Here is a 24,942-nt window from a genome sequence, read left to right as displayed (position 1 = left end):
TTCACGTATCACATTTTTTGCCTATGTGAAGTTCCTTTTGTGCATGTGTGTTAGAGAAAAAAAATCTGCACAGGTGAAGTGTAATAATGCAAATGCTTAATTTGCTGTGAGTCAGAAGCAGAAACATCTGCAGCATGAAGTAACCAAAGCTGAGCTTGGTGGCCTTTGTAGGTAAATGAGCACAACTTTCTCAGTTGTCTTTTTCTCATGCTCTTTCAAAGTTTTCGGTTATATAATGCTGCAGAATAGAGCTGATTGAACTAAACTGATTCATGTATTTGTTCAAGGATAACTAGCTATCCAGCTAGGTGAAATGAAGGGAAGCTGTCTGTGGTGAGCCATAGCTGGAAAAAAGCACCTGATCACAGCCAGAGATAAAAAGCCTGGAGAATATTTGGAACTGAAGGGTGTGGGGAAGAGAAGTACAGCACAGCGAGAGGCTGAAAGGCACAGTAAGGAGAAAGGTAAGGGGGGGGGACAGAAGCTGCAATTGGTTGATTGCATCTGACATATGAAGGAGGTTTTGCCACAATCAACCTTGGTACTGTATGAAAAACAGCTGCAATCTGAAACGTACAGTGGTGCCCCACAAGACGAACGCCTCGCAAGACGGAAAACCCGCTAAACGAAAGGGTTTTCCGTTTTGGAGGTGCTTCGCAAAACGAATTTCCCTATGGGCTTGCTTCACAAGACGAAAATGTCTTGCGAGTTCCTGCGGGGTTTTTCCCCTTCCCCCCCCCCTTTCCTAAGCCCTAAGCCGCTTATCAGCTGATCCGCTAAAAGCCGCTAAACCGCTAATAGCGCTAATCCGCTAAGCTGTCAATGGGCTTGCTTCGCAAGACGAAAAAACCGCTATACGAAGAGCCTCACGGAACGGATTAATTTCGTCTTGCGAGGCACCACTGTATTTACCAGGAAGTAAGCCCCACTGGCCACAATAGGACTTACCTCTCAGCAAACATGCAAAGGGTTGTCAGTAAGTGGGTACAAAAATCCTATGCTGACTACGCTGTTGACATTACTCTTTAAAGCTGAAATGTTTATGAATTCATGGAAGTGTTTTAGATGGTAGAATTATCATTTCTTTGTTGGCAGTCTCCTAAGGCTCTTACAGTGGACTAAATATTTAAAGTGAATTTTCAAGTGGAGTCAAACATTTAGTTTGTATTTTATTTTCATTCTGGGTCACAGGTACAGACATTTTGGCATAATTTTGATTATATGCAGCTGCTGGGAGAAATCATCCAAAAAGTACAGCTTTAATGACATCAGCAATACCAAACAGTGCACTTCATTTTTCCCCCTGAAAGAAGTGTTTGTTTTGCATGTTTTTTAGCTCAAGGAGAGCATGATTCTGTCACCGTGTATGTTCGGGTGCAAAAGATTCAATTTGCATGAAAAGGTGAGCTATTAAGGATCTTGCAGCACAGGGCAGGCTGAGATAGCTCAGTTGGTAAAGCTTTAGGCTCTTAACCTCAGGATTGTAGGTTTGAGCCCCACATTGCTCAAAAGCTTTCTGCACTGCAGTTGGACTAGATGACCCTCACGGTCTCTTCCAATTCAACAAATTCTATTATTCTAAGTCAGGGGTAGGCAACCTAAGGCCCGGGGGCCAGATGTGGCCCAATCGCCTTCTTGATCCAACCCATGGTTGGTGTGGGAATCAGCATGTTTTTACATGAATAGAATGTGTCCTTTTATTTAAAATGCATCTCTGGGTTATTTGTGGGGCATAGGAATTCGTTCACTCCCCCCCCCCCGCCCAAATATAGTCTGGCCCACCACATGGTCTGAGGGATGGTGGACTGGCCCACAACTAAAAAAGGTTGCTGACCCCTGTTCTAAGTTGTAGGCTTCTTGCCAACAAACCTCTACTGGCATAAAGCAAGGTGTGGCCTCCAACCTGCTATGCAGCTCATATGGGGTCACAATAGAATGTAAATGCCCAACCTTCCTCTGGTTCTATCTTAAATCAAAACCACACTGTACCACCTATTAATTAGATATGAGAAACCAGAGGTTTCAGGAGGTTCATCCAACAAGTACTGCAAATCTCACCACCACCTAGGTGGAATCTACACACATATAAAAAAATGCACCTAGTGTCACATTTGTATACTGCACTTTACAACACATTTAAAATGTTTTATTTCCAGCTGTATAGCTGAGTTCTTAGACACCCATTTGTTAAACAACAGATTCTTTTGGGCACACATCTGGAAATCGCCCTTTCAGAACCACCTCTTTGTACAATTAGCTTTCCCCACCTAATTCCATCCCCTGCGTTCTCCCACAAGGCCCACAGTTCCTTTTACCCAGCAGTCCCTCCTTCCCTTCGCCTAAGTTAGTAAGCTCCTGGGTAGTATCTGCCTTACAATCAACCACTTCTCCAGTGTTCAGACATAACATAAGCAATGATCAGTACCAATTATCTGTCTTTAAATCCTCCGCTGCATTTTCAGATTTACCATGATTTTTTGCTTTCCCTGCTCTCCAACTGTGTTAGAGACTCATCTCCTATTTCTCTCTTCCTGGGAACACTTCAGTAGTTATTCCCATGAACGTAGCCAGGATTTTTGTTTGGCCAAATTTGTTGAACTTTTTTGCCCCCCCCCCCCGGCTATTCCCATGGTTATTCCCAGCATTCTTAATAAACTACAGTTCCCAGGATTCGTTGACAGGTAAATTAATGGTGTGTACCCAGCTTTCCTGATCAATGTGGAGGAAGGTGGAATCTCCCAAAACTGGGCTTGAATAACTTAATATGGAACTACAAGGAAGGAATATTCCCCCTGCCTTCCCCCAGCAACCCAACTCATCTCACATTGCTCCAGAGAAGCTTTTCAGGAGCTGAAGCAGGCCAAAAGTTTCCCTCCATGAAACCTCCTTAACATATCATAGGATCCAAGCCAGCATATACAAAACGACCAGAGCTATGATTGATCTGTGGGTTACCAACAGCATGTGCAAACAGTGTGTACTCAGTTTGTGTCTTTTTAATTATTTTCGTTATTTAGTAAATTTACATTCTGCTTTTCCTCCCAAAGAAGTCCAGGGTGGTAAACGAACGATAAACAATAAAGGAGGTCTGCCTGCTACAAAACCTGATAGCTGTAAGCCTCTTAGCAGATCCACACCATACATTTAAAGCAGATCCAACAAAAGAATCTTGGGAACTATAACTTCCCCTTCAGAGGGTTACCACAATTCCCAGAATTCTTTGGGAGAAGTCATGTACTTTAAACACGTGTGCACGTTTTCTCCTGATGCAGACGGATGCCAACCAGTGTCTGAATACCGATTACTATGAGGCATAGAGCGGGAGATGGCAACTGTCTTCATGTCCAGGTCATGGGCTCCCCAGGAGGCATTGAGCTGGCCACTATTGGCAACAGAACACTGGGGCTGCTCAAACTTGGAAGGTTTTCACAGAATCTGCATGCCCACACATCCACATGTGAGCATAAAATGCCACCCTATCTCACCCCATCTCCAATTCAATTTGGATTTACCATTTCCATGGAAAATCCATTTTAAAAAAAACAAAAAACCCTGTTTTCAGCAACACATTTCTGATGTCTGAATGACCCATTTGCAATACAGTGGTGCCTTGGGTTACTTATGCTTCAGGTTACATACGCTTCAGGTTACAGACTCCGCTAACCCAGAAATAGTACCTCGGGTTAAGAACTTTGCTTCAGGATGAGAACAGAAACTGTGCTCCGGCGGTGCGGCAGCAGCAGGAGGCCCCATTAGCTAAAGTGGTGCTTCAGGTTAAGAACAGTTTCAGGTTAAGAACGGACCTCCGGAACGAATTAAGTACTTAACCCGAGGTACCACTGTATTAAGCCCCCATCTAGAAGGAACATGATGTTCTTGGGAAATGCTTTTCTCAGCAAAATACAAGGAAAGGCGAAGACTGTGACTCTATGTATCTTGACGAGAAATGCAGCAATTGAAATATTCATATCTTTCACAAGGCAGAAGAACCAGAGTGCAAGCAGTAGTAGCATATGAAGGAGCACCAAGATTAGGGACCTTTCTTTTAACATACTGCAGGGCAACGAAGTGTAGTTTTTGTGCCATCTGCACCAGCACATTTTACAGTATTAGCTGCCAGACATGACCAAAGGCTGGTTAACAAGCTACCATTTTTGTATCACCCTAATGGGCTGAAATGAACTAGCTTGGTTATGAGGCTGGTCTAAGGCATCAAACAGGGCCTTTCAGCAGGCAATTGAACATCCCTCTCACACAGACCAGAGGTTCTATATTTAACAAAGCTGGGCAACTGAAATGGCTCTTCAACCAGAAAGTAATTATTCAGTTCATGAAGCACACTGCTGTAAATCCTCCCTAAGATTCAAAAAAGGCAGACATATAAGCCACTTGATACTGAATAAAATCTTTTAAAAGGCCACATAGAAGCCATTAAAGTACATTCAGAAGTCCTCAGCTATTTCCCCAATGGGATTAAAACAGCCACACAATAACTACAAGAAACATGAGGAGAAATTACTGCTAGAAATAAAACGCTGGGGTCTCTACCAGGCAGAATGAATGCCAGTGTGCTAAAGATGCCAGCTGTCCTCAGCAGACACATTTGTTCTGGAAATGCATTTCCCTCTCTTTCATTCCCCACCTGGTCCAACTCACAAGCTGGAAGACAGGGTTATTGGGTACATAAAAACAATTAAACCTTATTTACTGGGATGCGATAAACAAAGCACACCAGATTTAAATCATTTAAACAGAAAAGCCACAAGCTAACGAAAAAGTATCCTTAGTTTTGAGCTATTTTTTAAACATTGTTGGTCATTCTAATGGACCCATAACATTTATACAGCCCTGTGCCCTCAGAGTAGCCACTTTTCTTCAATTAGTCTTGACAACATTGAGATCAATGAACATTGTGCAGGAATTTCAGATTTGGTAAACCTCAAATCCCACATTAATTCTTACGGCTATGGTTTGTTGTTTTCAAACACAAACACACAAACTCACGCACACACACACTTAAAAATATGGTGCTTCCAACAAAATTGATGAAATCTTTTATAACCTTAACATATCCAATGGCTATATATTTATTCCCACTGGAGAAGGATTCCTATTTGCTATTAACTTGGGATTTTACTGTTCAGCAACAGAAAAAACATTTATAACTCTTGAAGAATAAGAAGTACATTTATTGCCCCAGGCTGAATAATCTCTCATCATTATGTTTCTACGTGCTTTTGGCAGGGTCAGAAAAAGAGAAAGATATGCAATGATGTACAACATGCAGTAGAATACATCAGGTGTGCACTAATGCATTGGGACTAAACCTACCATCATAATCCTTTCATTTGTAAATCATTATAAAAATACATTTTGTATGCCAGCGGTTTTGTGCAACTTGGTGCTACTTTTATTTGAATTCAGTATTCATTTCCATTAAACAGCTTCTGCTACTCTTGCACCTCTAATGAGATGGAGAGTGGCCAGAAGTGATCACAATGAACACTACTAAACAGTTCAGGGGTCAGAAAATCTTTTGAATCACTGGGTACATTTGCAAACTGAAGAAACTGACGTGGCCGCTACACACACTGCAACCTACTCTATTGGCTACAGTGGAATGTTTTTTTTGCTAGGCCCCATCCAGTTGGGGTCCCTTCGGTGGGGAAGGGACCTAGTGGGCAAAGGCTTCTGCAAGTGCACCCTTGGGTGCCATTTTAATGACCCTGATGTAATGTCAACAAGCTGGCAAGAAGAAAAAGAGCTACAAACAAGCTTTGTAGAAGAGTTGGAAAAATAAATAATGCAGATATGACAAAGGGGGGATGCCAAGACAAGGCAGAGGTCCCCATAACTATTTCAATGTTGCACTCTTCTAATTGTCAGACAAAATGAGCCTCCCTCTCTTCCCCTTGTGATACTATGAAGCCAAGCATGCCTCCTAAAAACAGTATATGATTTTGTGTTACTTACTCAAAAAAAGTTGTCCATCCAGTCTCATCGCTTTTCGTTGCTAGGAGTCCACTGTTGCCATGATAGGTAAACAAGACTAGCTCCTGCCCTTGGGCTGTCATGCTTTTTAGACATCCATTGGTTCCTATAGTTAGCCAGATAACTTGGTTGTCAGGAGATACCACCCTCACTGGCATCCGGTTGGGATCTCGCCTTATACGAAGGGTATTTCCATTGCTGTCAGTTACAGCCGTGATGTCGTTGTCGTTACTGTAGCTAAAATTGTACAGATAGTCTCCTGTGACTAAACTCATCGTGTACTGATGGGTGCCGTTGACATCAAAGATGTAGAGTTCCTGATCAGTTGGAGAGGCAACTTCATAAAAATTCATTGAAGTCAGCAACGGTTTGTTCTTTGACACGGCTCGAATCCGAATATTTCCAAGATCAGCAATGTACAACGTTCCATCAGGTGAGGCAGCTAAAGAAGATGGGGCATTAAGTTTGGCATCTTTAGCATAACCATCACCATTTTGGTAGCAGTCACAGTTAACATCATTTTTGCAATCACACTCAGAGGGTATTCCAGCAACTAATGAGATCTCTCCATCAGTTGTGACTTGTCTTATTCTGTTAATCTTTTTTTCATCAGTTTCTGTAATGTAAAGCACTCCACTGTAAGATACAGCAATCGCTGTGGCTGATTCTAAAGTAGTCTGTACAGCATGTTTCCCCACTGTGTACTCCACTCCAGGAACTTGGCAATGCATTGGCCTCCCAGCAGCAATACGGACTTGCCGATTTTCAGTAATCTGAAGAACTACGTTGTTATCTAACACATATATGGAGTTATCCATTGGATTGATAGCCAAATCCGTTGGCCACTCCAGACGCACCTTTTAAAAAAAGGGAAAGTGTTTTATTAGCCAATTATTATCTTTAGCAATCATAGTTTTCTAACTGAACAAGTGCTAGAGATACCACTTTTGAAACAGTTCTCTGTTTTTCTGAAGTTAGATAGAATTACATATATAAAAGGAAATGCAGTAGTTTAAATTATTGCCCCTAGGGTGAATATAAAGGGCAGGGGGGAATGGAACCAGGGAAACTGGAGTGCTGGAAACACTAAAACTGAATGCTAAAAACATTATTTTTATTTACATTTCATTTAGTCCAAGAGCACATGTTTGTAACGGTCCTGATTCAGTTAATGTTAGTCATGACTAAAGGTGGAATCCTAACCATGTCTACTCAGAAGTAAGCCACACTGAATTCAGTGGGGCTTACTCCCAGGTAGGCGGTGTTGGGATTGCAGCACAAGTTAATTGTGCTAAGTTGTTCCATTGGTTTTAATGGGACTGAGTCATGACTATAATTCTGGGTGAATCTGGCACTTAGAAATCATATATTTCTAAATATAAAATATGTCAATGCTAAATAAAGGTAAGATCTTTTCCAATATGACACAGATTAATGTTTGCTATTATTTTTCTATCAGAATAGCAAGTCTCTTTAGTGCTGGGGGGAAACCATAGAAATCAATAGAAAAAGTTATCTGGTGTTGAAAAAATATATCACAGAGTTCAAAACTGCAGACTAGAGGCATTAGTAGAAGTTGGTATTAGAAACATCAGAATGCCAATACTATATTTCTGCTCCACTTGTATTTTATGACTGTACCTCTTGTAAATAATTATGGTCTTCCCTACTGTCCCTAAAATTTATTGTAAAGGTAGACATAAAGATACATTTTTAGGTGTATAATACTGATACTTATGTTCTTAGAATAAGCTCCTTATCGCGAAGATATAGTATAAAAAACAGTTCAGGATGCTTCTAGACACCTGCTTATTCTAGGATTGGAGCTACAATATATACAATACATATCATCAAATTGCCATCTAATCCAGAATTACACTTTCCCAGGAAAAATCTGAACAATACATAAATAAATACATAAACAAACAACCCATTTATGATATCGTAACTGTTTGAAAGGACCCTTTCTATAAATGTTTACTCAGAATTAAGTCCCCGTTCCCCCTCAGCACTGAGGAGAGTGGCCATGGTAGCCTGGTGTGGTCATGGCAGGGTGTGACTTCCTCCCCTCAGCTTCAGCATGGCAGGAGGGGAAGCTTCTGTCTCCTCTCGCCACAGTGACTGCTAGGACATGCTCGCAAGGTTCAGCAGCCAATTGCAAGCAAGTGGACCAGAGGGAGTACTTCCTCCTGGTCAGCTTTCTGGTCATAAAAACCAGCCGTGCCAGAGCTCAGGCCTCAGTCAACATTGGATTCTCCACCCTCCGTTCCTTATTAATGTGGCTTAATGAGCTGCCTGAGGGAAAGTAAGCATGGCCTTGCTGGACCTTGCTATGGAAGTACATGGGTCACCATATCTGGGGCCAGTGAGGAATTCTCCCTGCAGACTAATTAGGCCTGTCTGCAGGGATTTGCCTGCATCAGAGCAACTAACATAACTTCCTGGTGGACAATGCATTGGGTTTGATCCGTCTGGGAGGCCAGGGGATGGCTCTCCTTGCTCTGCTGTCATAGAGTATCTCCTTAAAGGAGCCTGGGGTGCTACACATCCAGACTTCCATCTTGGGGGCTGATGGGCCATAGTGTTCCCTCACCAGTGATCATGGGAATCTCCTATATGTGATGCACATTGCAAGGTGACCCTTAACCTTGATCAAACAGCAGTAACACTGGTTGATTTCAGGATACATACCCAATGCCTACTCCAGAAGCTGCTGACATCTGCTATCAATAGAAGTTGTGGCCTGATTAAATCCCAATACTGCTGCCTTGTGTTTTTATTGTGTGTATGCCCTCGGCCTTGGCTCCACTGCCCCTGGGTCTGCAATGGTACTGATTTCAAGCATTCTCCCCTCCTGTGTTCAGCAACTGGTATTAAGAAGTATTGCTGCCTCCAACCGTGGAGGCAGAACATAGCTATCATGGCTAACAAATAGCTATCAATAGCCCTCTCCTCCATGAATTTTAGTCCTCTGTTAAGGCAGTCTCGGTTGGTTGCAGTCACCGCCTCCTGTGGGAGGAAGTTTCATAATTTACCTATGTGCTGCGTTTAGAAGTACTTTCTTTTTATCTGTCTCGTATCTCCCAACATTCAGCATCACTGAATATCCGTGAGTTCTAGTATTATGAAAGAGGGAGAACAACTTTCCTCTATCTACTTTTTCTATGCCACGCATGATTTTATAAACTTCTATCATGGTCCCCCTAAAACAACCAACAGATCTGTTTTTTTAAATACCTGACTGATGTGCATGCTGGTATCACATGTTAAAGGTCTAGCTGAAGTCAGATCATTTGAGCCAAGTAATGTTGATATGATTCCATTCTGGTCCACTTTCCTGATCATAGTCCCATCAACAAAGTAGATTAATCCATTTTTGTCTACTGCCACACCTTGGGTAAAGAAACAAAACACAACACCAAGAGCTTGTTACTTGTTTTTGATCAAAACGATTCAACCTGTTTTCCTGCTCTGTTTGTTCATCTTTTCCCACAAAATTTGTCTTAAAATATTAACAAAAATGACAGGTTTTAAACATCACATGCAATCTCATGAGGTTTAACTGGTTAAAATTTAGATATTAATGTATGGTACTTTATTAAACATAGCTAGTTAATTAGAACAACATGTATGAAAGGAAAACATTCTGCATGTGGGGGGTGAAATCCAACAAGCACTGCTCCTAATGGACTCATTTAAAATATTGCTTCTGGACTGGACCCTTTGCACTTTGCTCAGTATGAAATCTTTGTGGCATAACTGGAATGTGAAAAAATATAATGAATTATAATAAATCACTAATGTTCAGTGGGGGTGGGGAACTAAAAACCTCACTTTTTGTAGTTATACTTTTGGATAGCTTTGCCATTCAAAAACTGGAAACAAGCTTTTGGAAACACTGAATAAATAACTAGATAGCATGAAATGCTCTTGTGTGTGCTGACTGAACTGTGTTTTGCTCTTCATAAATTGACAGTTTCCTCCACCTTTGGGGCTCATGAGTGTCGCTTCTACAGCCTTGCCACCATCACCACATCTGGCTTCGTCAAATGGAAGGCACTGCTCCCCAGTTCCTGCTACCACTTCAGCATTTTTTGTCAAGTCCTTTGCCCCAGTGAGTGACTTTGGACGGTAAATCCTTCGTGTGTTGGTGTCAGAAACATACAATTCTCCTGTGACTGGGTCAGTTGCAAGGTAGTATCTATGAGCCGGGTTACTGCTGCAGAAAGGGAAACAACAGGTTTTAGCACAGTAAGCAATATTCACTATTACATTTCAAAAGACAGTCTATCAATTGGACTTAGAAAGCAAATAATTGAAGCAAGCAACCCCTGTCGCCATTCAAAAATTAGAGTGAAGACAGGCAGCCATAGCTGAGTGTGGTGGAAGTGATCTTAACACACATTCTTAGTCTTGGGGACCAACAGCTCTGAATGCAGCAAATCTGTGTTCAAACTGTTTTTATTGCACTGCAGTGTCAATCTCACTTCACCCCTAGTCATAATGGTATCAAAAAGGCCCAATGAAAACATGGTATGCTTGCTTCTTACTTTCTGCAAAGTATTTTCAAGGGTGGGAGGGGAATCAAAAAGTGTTGATGTGCTGCTGTTGTTCTAAACACATTGTATGTTATGTGTGAACTCTGCTGACTCTTAAAAGAGAATGTGTAAGCGAAAATCAGTGGTTTTGTTTGAATTAAGTGTTTAATGTAATGTTGGTTCGTTAAAAGTTGGTTAGTGTATTACTGTTTTGCAACTGAGAAACAGTCAAATAAATACATATTTTTAAAAGAGTGTTGATGTATGGATTCTTCCACCTTGTGGAAAGATAATGGAATAAACACCTTTTTGGTTCCTTTGAATTATATAAATGTGCAAACATCATTTTGAGTATTACCTTCAAACCAACAGCACTGGATTAGATCACCATACAGCCTATGTTTTTCAAATTGCACCTATGTCACTAATTTTATTATTTTAAGTAATCTAGGCCACTTGAGTACATGATGCATAATATTCATAAACAGAAGAGACTGTTCATGCTACTGATTGGAAGGCATGTAATTACTGGATGTGATTTAATAGGTCAGATGGCATATTTTAGAAGTAGTTCAGTTTCTTGTCTTAAGTCATCTTAAATCATTGCAAACTTTCGCTTAAAACTACCGAATATGTTGGACCATCCTTCTATGAAATAAAGCCACTTTTCAAAAAACATAGAGCACATGACACCATAAACCTTATACAACTGAAACATTTCTCTCCTATGGAATGAGTAGCTCTAGAGAATACATTTGTTGCTCAAAGATACAATCCAGAAGCTTAATTAGTTGCATCTATGACAGTGGATCTGAGTTATGGTGCTCAGAACTGGAATGAATATATAGATGGCAGTGCTAGTGCCTGCTAACACACAGAGCCCAAGCGCCATGGCAGTCAGTTGCATCTCTAATGTGTTTGCAAATGCAGTGCTAAAATGTATCTACCAATCTTGGTGATATCTGAGCATCTGTTCACAAAACGTAGTGCCTCGTATTTCATAAATATAACACAGTGCTAATGTACTTCTGTTTGCAAAAGGCAACCGAGGCCAACATAAACAAGTTGTGAACAAATTACATCTTGGAGCACAGACATTTCTGAAGTATACAACTAAAGCAATGTAACATCCGAAACAAAATAAAACAGCAGCAGAATAGGCACAAAATAAAATAAGCAACATGGTATAACAATACTGTGAAAGAGCTAAAACCACTAAACGTTTTTAAAGACTGAAATGCCCAGGAAAACATAAAGGTCTACACCTGGCACTAAACTGGTGAGCCCCTTTAGGTAGGTTATTCAATTACTAGGGAGCCACCACAAAAAAGTCCTATCTCTACCTCATCATGTTTGGCACGGGCACTTTAAGAAGCACCTCTGTGTAGATGACTTTAGGACCCAAGCAAGTGGTGGAGTTGATTGTCAGGTAACCTGGTCCAAAGCAGAGGCAAATTTAGGGCAGTGCTACTGGTTCCACTGCACTGGATACAGAGTCTAGGGGGTGCTGGAGGGCTTCACAACTAGGATGTAGTCAATTGAGCAGAAAAAGGGTTTTTATTTGCCTTTTTTAAAAACTTCTGAGTGCTCTATTAACTAGATTTAGCTTTTCTCTATTTCTGAGAACTAGCCACGTAACTTAAAAAAGGTTTCTGTGCAACCCCGAACCTAAACTATGATGGTAATAATAGATTTAAAAGATATATGTGCCTTTTTATATATGTACTTTTAATCTTTTTGTTCATTAATGTGCTTATTTGTTATATACAATTCTTTTTTTGAAAAGCACCAGGTGTATGGATAGTGCTTTAATTATCAGCATAAAAAATTCTTTATATAAAATCCAACTTTGGATAAGTTTCAGGGCAATTAGTTTGGTTGTAGAATGATGAACAGTTTAAAATTAAAGCTTAGAACACATAATTGTGGTTGGTTGGATTTTTAACCAATGTACTCCATCATTGATAAAAGGAGAAAGTGAACACACAACACACACACACACACATTTATTATTTTCATAGTGAAAGAGAATGGCCCCAAATAGCATATTAATGTAAAGAAAGTTATCTTTGGAGTTTTATAGATGGAGAAGTTTTAACTTAAATGGTAGAAATGGTCTGTACAGCTTTAGGTAGAGACCTACATGAATGAATGCCGTATCCTGCTCCCCTGCCCCCAAAAAACAGCACAAAGAAAACACGATGTCAGGGACAAAACTAAACTAGAACCTGTCTCCCTAACATGTTATGTTTCTACATGGGAGAAATTTCTGTACAGCAGAGCATTCAATAATCTGGAGCCCCATGTGCATCATGAAAAGGTACAGCTCAGGAATTGGTTTACTACCTCAGCCTTGGTTGGGGAAAGATGTCAAATGATCAATGTTCATGGTTATATAACTGCCCTGTAAACAATTCAGAACAAATGCTCAATAAAGATGGGACATAGTCTAACCACTGTGTAAGCTTTATGCCAGCATATGAGGATGAATGCTGAATGAACAAGTCATCTGATTTCTTTGCCATTAGGATTATTAAATCAATGAAAATGTGTGGATAATTCTAGTGGAGGCTCCTGACAAGTACAACATTTCTAACATGAGTAGAGAAATCATTTTAGTACAATTTTGAAAATGACACTAGCTGTGCTATTGCCTGCCCCGCACAAGGCAGATGAATCTCTGAAGAATAATCATTAGCATGCTCCATGAGAATCCACGGCACTGAAAATAACCTCAACTCAGGAGACTTCAAAGACTCTGCGCTCTAGAGATCGACAATAATAATCTTGGCTGGCTGTAAAATGGCTGTTTTTGACTAACATGGGATATTCCCTTCTTTCTATTGAAACAAAATCTTTACCTTAATGTAGGCATTACAAGGCATACTTGGTGTAGTAAAAATCCTTCATAGACAGAAAAATATCCAGCCTCTGCTACTGCAGTTGCCTCTGCAGCTCTTTATACATCTTTGTATTTCTCTAGGGAATCTCTGTAGTAGTACACTAATCTCAAAGAAGTTGAACTCAACATTAATACACAATTGCCTGCTTCCCTCTAGAAATGTCCTTTTGTAGCAGAACCACACTAGTCTATCCAGGAAGTGCAACTCATATAATACTGAACATGCAACTATTTTTGCCTGTAGTTCTCCAAAGGCTAAAGAGTTTCCCCAGTAAAGACAACTGGATTACTCCAGAAGAATGATATATGGATCACACATTCACTTTCCCTATTCTAGTAATAAATAAAAAGTAGTATATGAGAGTACGTGTGCTGTATAATATAGTTAAATCACAGAAAATGGGTATTACTTAACATATGTTCTTAATTCCCCAATATGCTTAGCAACAGATGAACAACAGAATGCAGGGAGCCATGTGTAACAACTTTTGAATGCATGTCATATTTTGCATTTGGTATAATATTAAAATGTGAATTTACAAAGTATTCTATCTAATGACTGTTAAAGCATCAGCTGGTTTCAATGGACAGAGGGCACTGGTTGTTGTTTTTTTAAAGCAACAATGAACCTTCAGAATGATATGAGAACAGCTGACAGCTATGCTTATAATTTAAAATAAGGGTGCATATTATATTTAGTCATGGAGAAAATGCTACTTGCCGACACTACACAAAGCAACATATGTGAAACATTAATTCTGAAATATAAAAAAACCTTTCACAGTTAAGGAAGAAAACCCACATGAGGCAGTATAACTAGAAGCCCGAGTGAATTTCAACAGAAACCAGACGTAATAAAATAAAATGTAGGTCTCTGGGGATTTGTGTAAGAGGGGAAGAAAGACCAAAAATAAAGATGAAGCATGCATGATAATAAGGAGGGTTTCTTAATGTCACCCTGCATTTTGCATGACACATTTAGCAGCTGTGGCACACAGCAGTGATGTAATGCATGTGTCTAGCAAATAATTTCAGACTGAGCTCTGCCCACTTCATTCTAGCTAGTGGCAGTCACTGTGATCACAGAACAGAAAGCAAAGCGCTGTCCGTGCTGTTTTATCACCCTCCTCTTTAAAGATATGCCTAGCCATAATTCAGCGTGAATCATCTACAGTTCGCTCTTATGAACATAGGATGTTGCCATGTTATATACTGAGTTAAAGGTAAAGGGACCCCTGACCATTAGGTCCAGTCGTGGCTGACTCTGGGGTTGCGGCGCTCATCTCGCTTTATTGGCTGAGGGTGCCGGCGTACAGCTTCTGGTGACTAAGCCGCTTCTGGTGAACCAGAGCAGCACACGGAAACACCGTTTACCTTCCCGCCAGAGTGGTACCTATTTATCTATACTGAGTTAGACCTCGGCTAATGTATTTGTCCGCAGTGACTGAGGCTCTCTCTCTGGAATCTGAGATACGAGTCTTCCTTAGCACTACCTGGAGATGCCAGGGATTGTTCTGCCATTGAGCCACATAGCTGATTTTGTTCTCCACTGCTAAGTGGCACAGGCATGTTGCACACATAACATGCCCATCACTGGATTTCTGTATCACTGGTTATTATAAAGCAGCTGAATGTTTGAACTGACTCCACTGAAGCACACAGCATTTCAGGTGATACAAGGACAAAATGAAAGTTCTGTCTGTAGCATTCAGGGCAAGGAGAGAACAATGAAAAGAAGAGGATGATGGTGAATGAGTGAGGCATGGATTACAGAAGCACAGCAAGGAGGAAAAATAGGAGCAATACCTTACAGACAGGCTGGAAACGGAAAACAAAAAGTGATGGGGAGCAAGCAACGTTTTTATTTATTTCATCATTTCAGACATTTATACCCTATCCTTTAAATGACTTTCCTGGGATGCCTTATGATAAAATATAACTATTTTAACTAGAACGGGGAAAGAATTTGGGTTATGCTGAATAGTAGCAATCTTCCAAACTTACACCTCTCTATGATTTAAGGCAAAAATAGTCACTTTTATAGAGCACTCCTTCCTTATAATCGTAACAATTTTTACAGCACTTCAATCTATTGAATTTATTTGTTCATTCTTTTTTTAAAGGAAAGAACACTTTGAACAAAAAGTATGAACATGCTTAAAATGCTTACCTATGTCTAAAATCTTTATTTCTTGGTGGGAAGGCAAGGAAAGGAAGAGTAAAAAAAACAGTATTAGAAAAAAAGTTAGATGAAAAGTTGTTAAAAGAGGGAACAGTAAATAGGTAATGATTCTGATAAGGTTGCTGATTGCAATTCCATTTAGTCATTTTTTATCATCTGAATAGCAGAGATATTTTGACAGCTATCTCCATGAGTAAATGGCTTGAGAAAATGTCCCATCTTTCTTCAACCTCATTTTAAAATATTATTTTTAAAGCATTTGCATTTTTATTACAGTGTTCAGGTGTATATGGAAACATGGTATCATAAAATGACTGATTCATCACATAATCTCGAAACCAAATGTTTTAGGAGTAAAGATATACCTTAGTTCAAGAACACTTGTTACATTTCCAGATGGGAATATCCGTCGAACATAGTTAAAATCCCCTACGTACAGGCTTCCATCAATACCACAAGCTAAGGCAACGGGAGCCAAAAGCTTATTGCCATCTGCTTGACCATTGCAACTTGGGCAAGAAATGCTACGTCGTCGACCATTGCCCATTATACTACTGACAACTGGTGGCTGCTGAGAGATGAACTGATTTTCCCCATTGCCTTTGTAGAGGATTCCTGGAGAAAACACAAATATGGTTTCCTACATCAGTGGAGTATTTTTGTCACTTACAAATTTTGATCAGAAAATACTAAATACATTTAATATTCCACACTGGGACTGTATTTCAAAGGTGTCAAGATCAAGAGAGAGGACAATGACCACCACGCTGGTTCTCCTGAAATTCAAGAGAAGCTCGTCCATAAGAACTGGAGGCTGCTATCTGGAAGTGGCACTTTAGAAGCCTGTTGCACATGTGGCCATCCATTTCAATCCCACCCACAATGAAACTCTTTGTGAAAAAGGATCAAAATATCACTATTCATATTTACAATCATCTCAGAAGGTAATCAGAGCAACCACAGCAAGAGAAAAAAAGTATATAAGATAACAGTGATGTTTTTAATAACAAACTTCTATGAAAAGTTGGCAAATGCTTAAAAAAAGGATACATCTAGAAAAGTAGAAATGGGCAGAACTCATGTTTGCAACAGTTACCTTGGGGCAATCCAATAGGGAGCAATGATATACAAGTGGGTGCTGTGCATGTGCTTCTCATGGCTGAGGAGCTGAGCTGTTCCTGTGCAACCCCCCACTGGATTGCCATAAAAAATCACTTTCTGACCTAAATACAGTTCTATGTTCCTTCTCCTTCCTCCCAAGCAGGCAACTCATACTATTCAAAACCACTTGACTTGACAATCTCCCAAACTGGATTTTTTGACTCTGGGAAACATACACAGTACCCATTTGCATGTGCATTTTTCTCAGTAGGATTTGGGTGAATGTTGGTTTGGAATGATGCATTCCTGTTCGTTTATTCTGTACTGTTAGAATAAATTGCTTACATGTGTCCTGTTACGCATCACACACCCACAACATTATACCAGTAAACTATTATTGTAAATAAGTTTTCTGACAGCCTCAATTTCCCATTGTCAAATGGTCTTATTTTACGCAAAAGAATAAGTTGTCTTTGCTAGCAGAGCCCGGCTCTATAATGTATCTGCAGTTCTATACTCATATGTCAAACACAACAAAAATGTTTGGGCAAGAATCATTAGGAAAAGAAGAAGTATTTCTCCAGCATCATTTTTATGGCCTTCACAGGAAATGTGGGGAAGCAATATATGTGCCTAATATTAGGCTTTCACAGTTACAATTATATTTTGTTAAAACATTACCACTATCCTCATTATTATCCTGATCAATGACTCAGTCAAGGTCTGCTGTGAGAACTGTCTGCTATTACTGTTACACTTATTCCACAGTAAATCTCAATGCGTTATAATCCATGCAAACCACATGTCACTTTGTACAGTATAGTAATACTTGCTTTATTGATCAAGTGTACAATATTTCAAAGATAACAGTACTAATGAATTAATTTTTGTCCCACAGTAACTGTTAAAATACATTTAGGAAGTTCTATGGCAGCTTTCTCTACCCTAAGGTTACTTTTAAGTTGAATTTCAATGGGTAAATATTTTTCATAAACAGAACATGTTCCTTGGGCTGTGCCAATTACTTTTCTAATGCCATGCAATCCGAGAGAGGTATACCAGAGGACGGACAACATTATGAAATAAGAGGAAATGAAAATGGCTCATGAAATATAAAAGAAAAGCCATGTAAATGAGGCTGCATCATAACAGCACATGGATTACATTTCCCCAAGAAAAGTTGGAATGAGAATGCACTAATGGAATCTGAAATCCCCTTCCTATGATCACATCATTTATGACAATCAGGAAACCATAATTTTGCTGAAATAGCTGAGTTCTATAATTTTCATCAGAGGTATCATACAAGTCAGCACTCAGCACTATGGTACCTGATTTATTCTGTCATTACTTTGAAAAATTGCCCTTTCGCATCTCTCTTCTATTACCACAGGGGGAAAGATGAACATTAGAATATTTATTGCAGTGATTCAGGGTGTCCGTATAAACACCTGTCACTGTCTTTGCTCCCTTGTGAATAAATTTCCCCAGCTCATCCACCCTGTCATTACAACTAGCCACTTCATTTATTCAATTAGACAGGCATCACTTTGAAAAGTCATTACTTGTCAAACAGTCTCCTGAGCATAAATTTAGGAGCATAGCTGACTCACCTTATGATCAGAAACTACTGAACAACAAAATGAGGAAAATGAATGTACACGTAATTATCTCAGTGCTTACTTGCTTTGTGCCAGTTCCCATGATAAGTTGAATTGGCATTCAATGGCAGTACACTTATTAACCCTTGCCTCCCAGTGAAATGTACCATATTCACATGAAACGAAGTCTCTCTGTAACTAATCCCATAATAGCTAGAATTACATACCAAGAAACATGATCTTGCTAACTAGTCCTTAAGACATCGTTTCGGTGTCCTTTGGCTTCCATAACATTCTGCATCCTGGCCTCCTCCTTTCTAAGATAGGTCTTTGCCTATCTTAAATCTGAGATCATTTCTTTCCTTCCATAACATAACTTCCAGTCAACATAAGTGTCATTAGTCACCTTTACTAAGCACCTGTGTGTCATTGCCACCTGCAGTTAAATGGCAGGCACATTTCACTCTAAAACTGGCAGTGTTCCAATGACAGGAGAAATATTTCCTCCATACAACTTGTAATGTGTTTCATAATATGGAAGAAAATATACATGTTGCTATATTGCAGTTGTAGCTGGAGTCATACTGCTATGGAAGTCCCAATATATTTAAACATAAACTGTTTGAATGAAGAAGCTTCGTGGGGCATCAAGCAAACTGTTTAATTGAAACAATAAAGCTCTCCAGTAAATCTGACATATTTACTTGGAAGCCACAAGTGAAAAGATAGCTTGTGCCTGAGTAAGTGTACTTAGGATCACAGTTTAGCTGCTAAACGACAACATCATTAGTGATGACAGAGAAGAAGAAAAAGGTTGGAGAAAGCAGGTCAAGCAGAGAACTATGGGAAGGAAACATCAGTTTTCCTTTTCCTTTTTTTGAAACATGGATTTTTATCAGAGATTTAAGGGGGGGGTAAATACCAGAGATTTAAAAGAAGTAAAAGAATAAAAGAATAGTTGGAATTAAAAAATAAAGTTATGTAAAAATGAGTAAAGGAAAGTTAATGAAGCAAGGAAGAACCACTGGAAATGGCAGGAAAATGGATGAAGTTTTTGGAAGAGAGCCTCAGGTACACAGCAGAATTCAGAAGTGGGGGGGCAACCTAATGACAGGTGCTAGCGCTATATCTGATTTTTTTTAGCTCTGAATGGAATTGGTATTGGAGACAAGTAGGAATGGTGCATATTTCCTGCATACCAATGCCAATTCTGTTGTGGACTAAAAACCTCTCCCCCCATAACACATTTCCCCACCAAATATTCGAATTGGCAATGGGAGGCTTAGGAAACACTTATTTATTTGCATAGAAATACAGGAGTAATCATGCTAGTGAGGCAAAAGAGCAGCAATAATGCTAGCTGTACTTGACACAGTTCCATGGAAACTGTGGGGAGAGACTAGGCACAGCATAATGTTTTTACGTAGTATGAAAAAGAAAACATTTCCTGGTGTTGGCATGGAATGAAGTTATGCTTATAAATTCAACATTAATTCAAATTAAAGAATAATTCAGGGACAGTCATGAATGTGTATTACTCATAACTTTTGTGTGACAGACAATGAATTAATTACATAGTCAGTATGAGTCCAGAAAAAAAGAATATTAAAATAAAATTGAGACTTACCATTCTGAACATCCAGGACGTGGTGCTTATCTAGGGTCCAGCCCCCCATGTTGGAAGCATCCAATTCATAGCCTTGTAAAATAGCTGTCCGTTTTTCCCACAGTGTTAGATCCAAACAAGATTCATATTCATAACCTACAGATACTGGAATTAAAAATAAAAATATTTATTATTATTACTATTTTTAAACTACCCTTCCTCTCTAGATACCTGAAGACAGGTTCTAAGTACTTTCACTGGACAGGGTTTCCAATTACAGGGAGGTTTCTTGGCATGTTAACATAACACACTTAGAATATCATTTTTTCCTCTGGGTTAGTGTTAGATACAATCTAGGAAATATATATTTATAATTTTCAACAAATCTTTTGCAGGGATAGAGGTGACACACCTGTATAGCCTGCTTGGCTAGAATTAGTTCAGGAGTCCCGTGCACTGTGTCAACCCTAGCAATTATTCAGGGAGCAAATTTGAATCTGTGACTGAAGTTTCAGTCAATTAATTGTACTGACTGATTAAAGCTTGAAGCTCTATATACACGATATATTGATGCTCCCTTGAAATAATTTAAAGCCTTGAGTTGTTGAAAAACATCAAATGTGTAATAGCAATTTAAGGCAATTAAAATCATTTTGTTTTTTGAAAGCACCACAGGCAGTCCAAGACTTTGTCTGCGAAAATGATGGTGCAACTATTTTCCCCATCTTAGTCTGTCTCAGACCTGATCAACACAGTCCTCACAATTTGTTACTTCCAGGTACTAGTTTAGTTAGATGTGATAATTACAAACGAAGTGTAATTCCTTTGTGATTTTAAAGTTCCATTCTTTTTATAAAAATGTAAAAATATGTCTATACCACATTTCAACTCTAAGAGCCCGCAAGTCAGCTTACAACAATTTACTGTTAAAAGTAAGCTGTTGTAACAGTAATTGTTAACAATTAAAAGTTTACATTCATTCTACACAGCATACTGAACTTCTCATATATCTTCATTATTAAATATTATTCTATGTTTTCTAGATAATGCAAACATGCAAACAAAACCCATAACAACACAAATAAGACCTACCAACAGCTTCAGATAAACCATAGACCTTTTGGTTATATGCGTCAGTTTTATCCCATATGAATGTGTAAGCCAAATTTGGGGATGCAGGGAACCATTTTTGGAAAAGTCTTCCCACCACTGCCACCATGAGATGAACCTTCATTAAGTTAAATGGTATCACTGACTGCGTCATGGTGATCTTAAGAACGGATTTATACCCTGCAGCTCTGGAGCTTAAATAAGACAATTTCAAATCAGTTCCTGGGACTGTGGTCTCCTCATGTAGTACCTAAAAAATAAAAAGAGGAAAATGACAAATTAATCTCAACTAGCAAGAATTTTACTGCATGTGATTGATTAGAAACTATCAGAAATACGTTTTCTGAAGAAAGATAAAATTGTTTAAACAATCATTGGGCTGACTACCTAAACTTCTGAAGCATGATGTGATTTTTTTTTTAGGATGAATATATGCAAAAGTTTTTACAACCTTATTTCCTACAGCAATTGCTGCATCAATGGATGTACAGTGGTGCCCCGCAAGACGAGTGCCCCGCAAGACGAATGCCTTGCAAGACGGAAAACTCGCTAGACGAAAGAGTTTTCCGTTTTGGAGGTGCTTCGCAAAACGAATTTCCTATGGGCTTGCTTTGCAAGACGAAAATGTCTTGTGAGTTCCTGCGGGTTTTCCCCCCCTCCCCCCCTTTTTCTAAGCCGCTTATCCGCTAAGCCGATAAGCCGCTAAAAGCCGCTAAACCGCTAATAGCGCTAATCCGCTAAGCCGTCAATGGGCTTGCTTCGCAAGACGAAAAAACCGCTAGACAAAGAGACTCGCGGAACGGATTCTTTTCGTCTTGCGAGGCACCACTGTACTACCTATAAAATAACTGTTACATATATAGGTAAAGGTAAAGGTACCCCTGCCCGTACGGGCCAGTCTTGACAGACTCTGGGGTTGTGCGCCCATCTCACTTAAGAGGCCAGGGGCCAGCGCTGTCCGGAGACACTTCCGGGTCACGTGGCCAGCGTGACATCGCTGCTCTGGCGAGCCGGAGCCGCACACGGAAACACCGTTTACCTTCCCGCTGGTAAGCGGTCCCTATTTATCTACTTGCACCCGGAGGTGCTTTCAAACTGCTAGGTTGGCAGGCGCTGGGACCGAGCAGCGGGAGCGCACCCCGCCGCAGGGATTCAAACCGCCGACCTTTCGATCGGCAAGTCCTAGGCGCTGAGGCTTTAACCCACAGCGCCACCTGCGTCCCGTTACATATATACATGTGTACAAAATACTGTGATCTGAGTGCTGTAAAAGACAATGGTTTAGGAACAAATGGTCTGTATGCCTCCCCTCCTACATGAGCCGGCTTGGTGCTGTGATCTGTGTGTGTTTAAACCAGAAATTTAAACCAAGATTTCATCCAGATCTGAAATTCTGGTTGGTAAATCCAGCAGGATTGAAGCACTGCAGCCATCACAGGACAGGCATGCACACATACCCTTCTGCTTTGAAGTCCTTTTTAATTTGGAACCTTTCTATCTGGGAAATTTGCCTCTTACGGTCCAATCAAACTTATTTCCTGTCTTGCCATGGTTCCTTTAAAAAGTCACACAAAACCTCCCTGAAATATATCCCTCATCAACTGGCTGCTGATGTGGGAAATGGATGTGAGGGCATTTATTGCCAATGTTGAAGCCCTCAAGAAGCAGGCTGGGAAAGGAGATGGGGGAAGATCAGGCACCTTTGGACATGAAGGCTGAGAGCTGCATGAGTCTCTTTCTACCTGGGTTGAGGCTCTGGTGAGCAGGATGACCGTGTATCCTGCAAAACCCCTGGGAAGAGTTGCCCTTTTAGGTGAGAGAGTAATGGCACTCAGCCTTCACAGCAGCTGCTTCTGCAGTCTGATGAACCACTGGTGTGTTTGGCCCTTCTGACATCATCTGTGTAGTCTGGGGCCTCTCAGCCTAGGATGGTACAGCAAGAGGATGCGCATGGAGACGTACCCCTCGGAAAGTGGAGTGGCACCTTACTTCTTTTGCAGAGATGAGCTGCTCTTCTCATAACCCTCTCTGATTTTCCTGCTTCTAATTACTATATTTCACAATTTAGTTCTAATTACTAAAATGGTTTTGTTGTATGGCATTTCAAAATATTGCCTTCAGAATATTTACATTGGCAATTGTCAGGGAACTGCCATCAGGGCCAGAGGGAGAGAGCGGGCTCCAGAGGGATTCCAGAGAGCATCCCGGGATGGGGAGAGGCAGCCCATCTTCTGGGGAAGGGAATCAGCGTAGCACCAGTGGAGAAGGGGGGCAGATGGGGGAATCGGCGAGGCGGTCCCATGACTCCTCGCTGGGGGAGAGTAAGGGTCCTCCGCTGCCCACACCCTCCTTGCACAGAAGGCTTCCGCGCAGGGAGAGTAGGCGGAGACTAGGCGTCAAAGAGCTTCTTTGCTGGAAGAAGTTCAAGAAACGCCCACTGACGGATTCTGCCAGCGATTGAGACAGCCACGGGTGAGTGGCTGTCCGGACAGAAAAGGTTCACTCAGGCAACCCAGCCAGGTATGGCGCCGGTTTACGCACGAGCAACCCCTAGAACCACTACAGCAATTTTTCAAGGAAGATGTTTAAAACAGAAATTTTCTTCCCTTTCTTTCTCAAGCTAGATGGCTGCCTTAGGGAAAGCTTCCTCATGCATTCTGATCAATATTCAACCCTTTCTCATATCAGGAGAGCACAATGATTCAATCTTCTTTTTAGAGCCTTTCTTGCCTAGAAAAGTGTGTGGGTGATAGTTAGACAAGATGGGTTTCTGTCTTCCATGGATTAAGGCAGTCAATCATCTTTATTTCATTCAAGACTTCCAACTAGATTTTTTTCTTAACCACACCACTAAAGCTTTAGCTGTAAAGCCACCAAACAGCTCCATTAAGATGAGAAGATTTCTAAAAAGACAACGATAAATCTCATATCACTAAAATATGGTGCCTCTGAAACACATAAAGCTCAATTCTCAGGATGCTGGCCACCAACTCAAAAAGCTGCCTCAAAGTTAGCCTAACCCGAGCTTCCAGGTAGGAGCCATCAAGGAAAGATCTGCACTGCTCAGCATCATTCCAGTTTAGGAGGTGCTGCGGACTAATTGGTTCTGCGAGTGCATGTTGATGCCATCCAGGCAATTTGCAGGGCAACGCAACAGCTGCCATGGCCCAAGTTTGGAGAGAAGCATCTCCCTTTTCAAGATCTCAGGGCACACCACACTTCATGTGGCTCCATAAGCTCTCATGAGGGGGGCACGGTGGCAGGAATCATGAAGAAGTCCTGGCTCACTGGTTAACAGCATAGGCAGTATTCAATGCAAGTTTTACTCAAAGTAGACCCAGTGAAATTAATGGTGCTAACTAAGCTACATTCATTCATTTAAAACTGAGCAAAATTGAGTTGAATACCCACGTTCATCAGGCAAGAGCCTCCCTTCTCCCAAACAGAATCCTGCAATTGTGGGTTAGGTCTCTTGAAAACTGCAAGTGGAAGGAAGCTCTACCCCCTCCTCCCCCTGAAAAAACAACCCCTCTCTGGGGAGTGGGGGGGACCCCTTTCAATAGCATGGCATGGGGTGTGGGTGGCAAGTGCTGTCACCTGATCTTGGATGGGGCAATTGCCCAGGCTCCATTGCATACTGTTCAAGAAAATGAACCCAGGCTGCATTCTGGAGCAATGAACAACAAACTTTAATTTTAGTGTGATGTCTGAACCAGTGCCTATGGTTTGTTTCTCCCAAACAACCATGTTCAGGAAGCCAACAGCAAACTTTGGCTTCACGTGGCAATTTGTTTGGACAGAAACAAATCATGAATGTTGATTAAGATATCAAACTAAGTCAAGGATTGTCTACATTATGATTTGAACAAATCATACACCTTGGCTTAATGTTATCTGTGATTGCTGTTCTT

At 40.5% G+C, this 24,942-nt stretch overlaps 1 protein-coding gene and 1 long non-coding RNA gene across 34 annotated transcripts in view; one reads left to right on the top strand and one right to left on the bottom strand.

Annotated features, from left to right (window-relative positions):
- The window catches only part of LOC307224565, a 65,798-nt gene extending 55,695 nt beyond the window's left edge, over positions 1-10,103 (top strand). For 3 of the 4 annotated variants that reach the window (XR_013842662.1, XR_013842663.1, XR_013842664.1), the window contains exon 4: positions 9,968-10,103. This is a non-coding gene — a long non-coding RNA (uncharacterized lncRNA). Of the gene's footprint in view, positions 1-287; positions 465-9,967 lie in introns of all 4 variants that reach the window. The other variant, XR_013842665.1, reaches the window with a different exon arrangement.
- Positions 1-24,942, bottom strand: part of TENM3 (teneurin transmembrane protein 3) — a 1,288,912-nt gene that overhangs the window by 25,256 nt on the left and 1,238,714 nt on the right. For 26 of the 30 annotated variants that reach the window (XM_079991304.1, XM_079991293.1, XM_079991322.1 and 23 more), the window contains 7 exons: positions 21,014-21,281; positions 19,943-20,086; positions 15,979-16,228; positions 15,602-15,622; positions 9,978-10,210; positions 9,229-9,383; positions 5,974-6,848 (listed from right to left, as the gene is read on the bottom strand). In XM_079991304.1, the coding sequence (XP_079847430.1) occupies positions 5,974-6,848; positions 9,229-9,383; positions 9,978-10,210; positions 15,602-15,622; positions 15,979-16,228; positions 19,943-20,086; positions 21,014-21,281 (1,946 nt within the window). The remainder of the gene's footprint in view (positions 1-5,973; positions 6,849-9,228; positions 9,384-9,977; positions 10,211-15,601; positions 15,623-15,978; positions 16,229-19,942; positions 20,087-21,013; positions 21,282-24,942) is intronic. The other 4 variants (XM_079991296.1, XM_079991298.1, XM_079991306.1 and 1 more) reach the window with 1 other exon arrangement.

This window comes from Podarcis cretensis (assembly GCF_951804945.1).
Source record: "Podarcis cretensis genome assembly, chromosome: 9".
In the NCBI taxonomy this organism is placed as follows: domain Eukaryota; kingdom Metazoa; phylum Chordata; class Lepidosauria; order Squamata; family Lacertidae; genus Podarcis; species Podarcis cretensis.
This window is presented reverse-complemented; position numbering and strand designations above follow the sequence as displayed.